Source organism: Megachile rotundata, chromosome 16, assembly GCF_050947335.1.
Source record: "Megachile rotundata isolate GNS110a chromosome 16, iyMegRotu1, whole genome shotgun sequence".
Taxonomy (NCBI): domain Eukaryota; kingdom Metazoa; phylum Arthropoda; class Insecta; order Hymenoptera; family Megachilidae; genus Megachile; species Megachile rotundata.
Window position 1 is genome coordinate 13,869,604 of NC_134998.1, and position 8,828 is coordinate 13,878,431.

Here is an 8,828-nt window from a genome sequence, read left to right on the forward strand (position 1 = left end):
ATCGACAGAGAATAGTTTGTAAATAAAATGTAATTAAATAATATATAATGTTGACAAAATAACTCTTGGTTTTATTAATATGTAGAAACATCGAAGTGGCAACAAGTTATAGGTTCAAAATGAACATGCAATAACAGAAGTGTTTTATTTTTAAAAATTAATTTCGCCTTTAAAGTACCATTTGTTCTTTGGAAGTTAAACTGGTTAACAAAATCCTTTCTGTTGTAACTGGACCATCTGTAAAGTAAAAAGTGGACGATAAATGAAAAATTCTACTGTTATATCTTCACGTATTTTTTTTTTTTCTTTTCAACTCACCAAGCGGATACCACAGTGCACTATCTTGAGCATCTTTTCGTGCTGAATCCAGTGCGTTGCGTATTGCGATAGGAATTACATAACTCATACACAATGGCGGTTCACCAGTGGCTATAATATTTAACAGACAATCATATACATACACAGTAAACACCGACAAGCAGTTATTTTTCGATAGTTTTACGAAACATTCTACCTTTTGAACGAAGAATACTCAGTGGATTAGGAGCGTTTCGACGGAAGTAAACACGGAAATCAACAGGAATATCTTTCGCTCCGGGTGGTTTATAATTCTACAAAAGAATAGTCATAAAAATCATTCCTTAATGTGTACATACATATATTATAACTAAACTAATCCAAATACAAACCCAAGTTCTGTAATTCGTCAATTGACCAGATTTTGGATCATAAATCAAATCCTCGGATGTCCAATATCCGATTCCCATCACAAAGGCACCTTCTACTTGACCTAAATCTAATTCCGGATTCATACTTCTTCCACAATCTTCCATTAAATCTACTCTACGTAAAATATGTTGTCCGGTTAATACATCAATTTCAACTTCAGCTATAGTAACTCCATACACTGGATACGGTTTGATGTCATCTTTCGTAGTATACCTGAGAAACGGTAACATCTTATTAATACCTCTTGCTAATAACTAATTATTAAACGATGGAAAAACGTACATGTAACGCGCGCACAGATCAACGTCCTTCGTGTATGCTGTCATCACTAACTCCTGCCACGATGGATTTTTAAGTTCTTGTTTAATTGGTTCTAGTCTTTTTACTAATTCCTTGCAAGCTGCCATTGTTGCCTGAAATCGATGTATGGTTTTATCGACACTCATAAATATATATAATAAGTTTTGTTATCATCTAACGACGAATGTAACGACGAATGTAACGACGAATGTAACGACGAATAAATCTTACGTATGAGCACACTTCGCTGGTAAGACTTCCACCAGTGACGAAATTATTTGGAGCCGTCAAATTGTTAGTCGGCTTGACAGTAACCAGTGATAAATCTATACCTAAAGTATGTGCAGCTACTTGTGCAACCTATAATTAATAAATAAAGAAGTAACGTAAAAAGAGAAATAATTCATTGCCATACGTTTATCTACGGTTTTTAGTTATACCTTTGTGTTAATCCCTTGACCGGATTCAATTCCACCGTGAGTGACAGAAACTGTACCATCTCGGGCATAGATTGAAACGAGTGCATGAAATTGGCCCCAAAAACCCATTGGATACATCATCGGTACTAATGCTATTCCTTTTTTCTTCCATCGATTTTCCTATAAAAGTTATAAAAAAAAGTTGCGTTGCATTCATCGTTTGCACGATCAAGATCTTATTTTATATCGAAAATATAACACTTCCTACATTATTAAAGGTTTCCACGGCTCTCTTTCGCATTTCATAGTCCGCGTTATTGGATAGTTCGTCTATCATCGGCTGCAACATTTTTTTGTGGTCTTCGTTCATGTTTAATAATTTAATTTCTAACGAATCTTTCCGCAGTATCTTTGCTATGTTCTCCATTATGTTCTCCACCATGCCAATAGCCTCTGTGGAACCTGAGTAAAAAAAAAAAAAAGTGACGTTTCATTTTTTTAACGATATAATTGATTGAAAAATACCTGGTGCTCGACAATAAGTGTTTGAAGGTAAATCAGTTCTTGCCTCGAAAGCTTGAAAAGACCAAGTAGTAGTATCGTAACAACTGTAAATGTTCGTGTATGAATGAAAAATTATTTAAAAGAATCGTTAAAATTGTATAAATAATTGTAGCGACGTATACTAACCTTCCGATGTGGTGTATGACAACGGGACCATGCATTTCATTAAAATTGCATCCACTGTTGCCCCAATGTTTCGATTTCAAATATTGTATACGTCCATTATCGTCTACACCAACCTCATACTCCTGACGAGTATCGTACCTCTTACCGATCGCTATCATATTACTCTCTATCGACATAACGAGCCGTGTTGGTCGATTCAGTTTATAACAAGCTAATGCACAAGCACAAGCAATTTGTGTCGCGCGCGATATCTTAGAACCATATGCACCGCCTAATCTTCTTACATTTATATTTAAACTGCAACAATACATAGCGATTAAGGCGATAACATAATTGATTTTTTATCACGTTCGAGGTACCTGTTATTCTTAACGCCAAGACATTCGGCTATGGAAGTTTGACAGAGATCCACAAATTGCGTTGCTGGGATAACATCCATCCCGCCTTCAGTCGGAATACAAACGCAACTTTGGGTTTCCATGGTATAATGATACTGACTTCCACATCGAAACACTCCTTTTATTACATGCTTCGTATCCGTTCCTAGATAATATAACATTGATATTAACTAGATACTGAACGGTCGTAGAAGAGATACTGAAAAAAATGACCAAGATGGACACACCTTTCGTTTTTGCATCTATATTGATTGTTTGAAGCATTCTAGATCTGTCATTAGAAGCTATAGCGTCTTCTATTTTCAATATTGCTTTTTCCGTTTGAACGTCAACATAAGAGACACGCACCTTTTGTGCCGCGTCATTCGCAATTGAATGCGTTGTCGCAACAATTATTCCAACAGGTTGTCCAGCAAATTCAATTTTTTCCTCTGCGAACAGCTAATAAATGAAACGAATAAATCTGGTACAAGTCTTGGACACTCTAATTTCTGCTGTGCAACAGTCGTACGAAACTAAACTTACTACTTCGTCGTTAGGCAGCATCATCTGTTGACTAGCTGCCGAAATAAACACGTTTTTTCCAGGAATATCTTTCGCAGAATAGAACGCTATGACTCCTTTAATTTTCTGAGACGAAACGTTAAGAGATATTCAGATCAGGTTATTAAGTGATTTTAAAAAAAATGTTCCGATTACGTACCAGTGCTTCGGAAGCATCGATGGATTTTATTTTGCCATTAGGTACGGTCGTATGAACAAACGCGCAAAATACTTCGTTCGCTAAAGGCGGAATATCATTCGCGTATTGTGCTTCGCCCGATGTTTGATATATTGCCTCCATTTTCGGAAGGGGTTGATTCAGAGGCCATATATTCTTATCGGTATCGTAATCCTGCTTTGCCGAGGATAATTCACGTTCTAACAGCGATCCACCGCTGCGTATCCTTGGATCAATCTTTTCTGGTTTAATGCTCAGGATAAACTGAAATCAAGGTACACTAATATAACACTAATTAATTCTAATCGCCATAGTTTGTTTTTTTCTAGCTCATACCTTGAAGAAAAGTCCTACGGCAAGTAATTTTCTAAATTGTGGAGAATAATCGGGTAATACATGATCGGGATTAAGTTCGTTATCCAATATTTCAATGGCTTTTTTAATTGTATCTTTGTCGAAGATAGATTTACCAATTAAGTATTCTTCCGTTTTCGAAGCGTGAAGCTTAAACAATCAATCCCATTTTACTCTACACATAATTTGTTAGTTCGCATTTGTCGACGACTATTTTACTTACAAAATGTTCATTTATTCCGCCAAATATTATATTTGGTTTTTCCACGACTCTTCCAGCTCCGTCCAATTTAAAGAGGAATCCACCGTTCACGTGAGCGTGAGCATTCTGAGCACGTGGCATAATCTACGGTTTCACAAATTCTACCAATGAAAATCTAAATACGCGAGATTTAAATATTACTTTTAATCCTACGAAGATAAAACGTACCTTGTAAGATCTGTATTCATATTCACTGCCACGCGCTGGCAATACAATGCTATATATAATTTTATGTTTCATATCCATATCGAGAAAATCTAATAAATTAACGATAGTCTTTTTTCCTCCGGCCTCCACTGTTTACAAGCAAATCATTTCATTATTGTGTAATACGTATGTACTAAAGAACGTGTAATTTTCTTTCGAATTACAATGTAATAAATCATTTCACCTATGTGTAGTTGCGCGCCTGCAGTTTCAAGTATTAAAAAGAGATCCGAGGGAAACTCATGGTGTTGATATTTTATCATCAAATTTCCAGCTAAAGATCCAATCTACAATCAACCAATAATTTCCCAATACCATATTTGTCACATAGAATACATTATACGGATCAAGTTAGAATTATTTACATTTCTCACTGGAACACTAGCGATTAAATCTATATGCTTAGCTAAATGTTGCAAATATTCGAAATTTCGTTCCTTGGAATATTTTTCAAAAGTTTCCATTGCCACGGTAAGAGACAAATTACTGCCGATGGTTAGCGAATCGTTTTCTTTGCTTATTCGTCGCAAATCGGGAATATCATTAATGTCGATGGCTATATCGGTTATCTGAGTGCGATAAACACCTGCAAAATGAACAATGCGAAAGATAAATAATGAATTCTTCCTTCGCTCGTAGATGTATAATCGAAGAATCGTTATTACCGTGTGCGGTATTACCACCGTATAGAATGTAACTTGCATTCGGATTTTTTTCAAACACTGCAAATAAATCATCGACCGATAAAACTTTATGAAACTGTACACCTTCTAACTTCATATCTATTTTATCCTCGGTGTTAGAAATAAGCTGATGACAACCGTTGCAACCGTTCTCGCAAGCCAAACCTGTCCTCTTGCAGGTTTTAATTTTAAATACTTCCTACAGGACAATACTATCCTATAGTAAAAATTAGGTATACAGGTATATAGTAGAAATTGTGAAATGATCATACTTCTATATCATGAATATCTTGAACAAGATTTTTAGGGGCATCGACAGCAAACCCTTTAAACGTATCTAAAATCGGTCGATAACCCGTGCAGCGGCATATGTTACCGCCAAAGGAATTTTCTATCTCTTTCATAGTCAACTGTTTGCCCTGTAAAAGGCTAAAAGACGTATTTTAATTTTGGCTCAGGACTAAAGCAACGAAGAAAATACCCGATTAAAAATCTGTAAAATATACCTGTACATATTCATTACCATACCGGGAGAACAATAACCGCACTGGGAACCATTTTTTCCTGCTAATGCAGCTTGTAACGTATGATAACCATCTTTCCTGTTGCCTAATCCTTCGATCGTCTTAATCGACCATCTATGACCGAAGAAACTCAGTTTTTTCATGCCACGGAAGCAATATACAGTACATATTTAGTCAAAGTATTTACCCGTTACAGATTAAAACTGGCACTAGGCAAGAATTCACAGACATTGTTTTACCCTTGACTTCGACAGATACAATGCAAGCACCGCAACCTCCTTCATGACACATCGCTTTAGTACCTCGCAATTTTGCATAATCTCTGATGAAGACGTTGAGAGATGTTCGGGGGGGAACGTCTTCCGTAACTGCAAAAGAGAAAACGTACAATTTTAAGATTATTTTTTTCAATGTTTCCATTGTTATTTTAAAAGAGATATTCGATAAATTGTTAAGAATACGTACCGGTGTAAGAGACATTATTAATTGCGAATTCTACGCTACTTTTTGAATCCCTGAAACAGATATGATTCTGTCAATTCATATACTTAGTCATTTGATCGGTGTTTAAATTTCCACCATCCGAACTGTAAATCGTGTTTTTAATTATTTACTCTTGTACACCATAAAATACACAATGAAACGTAACGTAACCGATATAATTTGTCCTCGATATTCGTGCTTCTATATGTAAACGGTAAACGAACAAAAATGTTTCACACTTATAATAACAATTGACCGAAATAATATATCAGAAAGAGAGTTCTGTATTCGTTCTGGATATACACGGCCACCTGCTGTTCACGGAAAATGTTCACAGATAATATTGCTGCAATGCTGCGGTATTATAACATTTAATGAATCCAATGACGAATGCGAGCAACGAAAGCGGCGATAATACATGAAAATCACACATCTACGCAGTTGAAGACTAGGAAAACGATTTACAAATCTTACATGATGAACGGTTTAAAGCAACGGTTAGCTTGAGCGCCGTTTGACGAATGCGCGGCCCTCGTGGCTCGTTGCCAGAAAAATAATCATCGCTGCCGACTGTTTTGCGCGAGAGGTATCAGTAGCGTACTTCGTTTATTCTCGACCAATGATAAACGGCAATTACGATCATTTAAGATGCGACGTACAGTGATTGCATTTGATGTGTATATGATTGCTCGCAACAGAATAGTGATATGCCGGCTAGAATTTATAAACAGCTCTACAATTTGTATTCAAATAAACCAATTAAATCTATTTATTTCAATTTACGTTATCTGTAAGGACTTTCTGTAAATTACTATTCTTGCGAAAAACGACAGAGATAGTTGAATTGTTTTCAACGATCAGCTTTTACCATTTATACGATAAATAGACATTTTACCAAGTGATTTACGATAAAAGATCTTTTACGTAACGTGTTCGTTCGGTCCGAATTCGCCGTGTATACTTTCGTATCAAATACACCGTAGGAAATAAAAATTATGTAAATCGCTTTAAAACGATTTCTGAACTGTTCATCTTTCGAATACGATTAACAAATTGTTTTTAACGCTAACAAATATTTCATTATTACGACACAATATTATTAAACGGTATTGATTTCCAACGTAAAGCCACCGCGATATCACGACATTCTACAATCGGGAAGATTAGTATTTTTTCAGCTCATTAATTTTTTCTCTATTTAATGATAAGCTGAAAATAAACAGATTACTATTCGTATTTTAAGAAACGGAAACTCGTTTCCTCGACAGAGCATCGAATGTTAATCATATAATCTGATAATATCTGACAACAGTTTTCGGTTGTAACAATCTTATTGCGAACCTCGTCGACGACATTAACGAACGTCCGAACATGCAATTTCGCGTTGAAAATGACAGATCAAATTTCTTGCTCTTTCCCACCAATTATTCTGATAATGACACGAATTATCTACCTCGCTGTACTCGTTAAAAGCATCCGTTTCTTTGTATTCTTTTCTTACAATGAAAAAATAATGACTCGTTTCATCTTCGCGTCATTACGATTACATCTTACAACGGTGGTTTTCTTTAGTTAGTTCAAATTTTTACCCCTTTCCTTAAACGGTACGAAGAAATAATCGCTTGACACGACTGTGCCATCGTACACAAGCCTTTATCAGTAGATAAGTACACTAGTTAAACATCGTTTCCAACTTTTTATATGACCATGACAAATTTCGATACAGTATCTAAGATATAGGAAATAATTTAAACAATTTAAAAATTTAAACATTCTTTTTAAATTACATTGCAATTTCCTGGCCGGCATGTCTTCTTGTTAGTTACAGCATTAGCTAGCGCGCACGATTCAGCTTTCACTGTTCGTGAAAGGATCGTAAATTCACTTTAGGGTAAAAAAAGAGACGTTCACTTCGGTTACATCGTTTATGCAATAATACCAATCACCAATTGCCTTTTTCGACTTTCTCCTTTATCGACGAAATTATTGTTAATAAGTCACTTAGCTCGTGAGAAAGGCACGATACGGCAAGTTAATACGATAAAGAAAAAATTAAAAAAAAAAAAAAGAAATGAATAGAAAAAAAACTGAAAGATAAGACTACACATAGAGATTTGCTGATCCTCTGCGCCATCACTTTTTCCAATTTTGGAAACACAATTTATAACGTTCCATAATAAAATGTCCAATCATAAATTAAAATATTGAATCGTCATTATCATACATTGTGATATAATCAACGTCACAATTGTACCAAAAACTTTTTATGTTAGAAGAATTTACCGATATATAATTTTAGGAATCTTTTAAAATGACATACCCAACTTTTCTGTTTATGGATTCCATGTTGAAGAAGCAGACAGGCAGAAAAATTGAGGAATTTAAATGAAAAAGAAGATGCGTCAAACTGACAATTCCGGCAAGTAATCGTATGCAACAGAAACGTAGCGTAGGCAGCAGTTGGTTTGACTGAAACGACTACAATTCATTTCGGTGACTCGCGGTAGCAGTCGTCTTTGCGATCCTGCATAGCGACCTCCCACCACCTGCAACAAGGATAGTCGTACATGTGTATAAACAGAAGACACTTCGTGTACTCTTATTGCACGATACCTGCTTTTATTGTTACGTTCTCCCGTATTATCGACCTCTTCTATGTCTTTTCTCTTTAACAGTTCGTCAACCATTATATAACATTTTTTCAAATCGATTTTTCCGAATCTCCAGAAATAGTTATCGAGCATTTTTTTTTTCAAAATACAACAATACTTTTCGTTAAAGAACTAAACTATCGAAAAATATTATCCTCCTATAGGAAGTATAAAGTAATGCGATTATTCGAATACGAAAAAATATTTCTGTCCTAAAGACAGAAATTTACACGAAAAGAAAATGGCTTAAAGAAAATTCGAATTTTCAAGTTAATTCAAGTATATTTATACGATAAGGTTTTTCGATTTAATCTAGTTTCGATAATCTTCATTGACGTAACTAGAAATGTTATCCTTTCATTTTATTAATAGTATCTATTAACGTATCATCATCTTAAACTAAAATA

General features: G+C 35.1%; 1 protein-coding gene across 4 annotated transcripts; it reads right to left on the reverse strand.

The window, feature by feature from the left end:
• Positions 1–45: 45 nt before the first annotated feature.
• Positions 46–8,316, reverse strand: LOC100882814 (uncharacterized). 4 transcript variants are annotated; one of them, XM_076541442.1, is made up of 25 exons: positions 8,091–8,316; positions 5,753–5,802; positions 5,475–5,655; positions 5,270–5,401; positions 5,036–5,192; positions 4,746–4,962; positions 4,446–4,666; positions 4,265–4,367; positions 4,042–4,169; positions 3,835–3,957; positions 3,594–3,761; positions 3,240–3,521; positions 3,062–3,166; positions 2,764–2,977; positions 2,498–2,681; positions 2,139–2,435; positions 1,974–2,056; positions 1,717–1,910; positions 1,470–1,628; positions 1,261–1,389; positions 1,012–1,142; positions 690–942; positions 515–611; positions 319–429; positions 46–237 (listed from the first exon to the last, which is right to left on the reverse strand). In XM_076541442.1, the coding sequence occupies exons 1-25, from the start codon at positions 8,114–8,116 to the stop codon at positions 170–172; spliced, it is 3,813 nt and encodes a 1,270-aa protein (XP_076397557.1). In that variant the 5' UTR covers positions 8,117–8,316; the 3' UTR covers positions 46–169. The 4 variants fall into 4 exon arrangements, with proteins under 4 accessions (XP_076397557.1, XP_076397559.1, XP_076397558.1 ...); XM_076541444.1 differs by lacking the exon at positions 8,091–8,316 and adding an exon at positions 7,558–7,576; XM_076541443.1 differs by lacking the exon at positions 8,091–8,316 and adding an exon at positions 6,245–6,573.
• Between the last annotated feature and the right edge of the window lie 512 nt (positions 8,317–8,828).

Coding starts and splice junctions, on each gene's coding strand:
- LOC100882814 (XM_076541442.1), bottom strand. CDS start 8,116: ATGGAATCCATAAACAGAAAAGTTGG. Junction 2,978..3,061: donor TGCTGCCTAACGACGAAGTA/GTAAGTTTAGTT, acceptor TTCATTTATTAG/CTGTTCGCAGAGGAAAAAAT. Junction 2,436..2,497: donor CTTGGCGTTAAGAATAACAG/GTACCTCGAACG, acceptor GTATTGTTGCAG/TTTAAATATAAATGTAAGAA.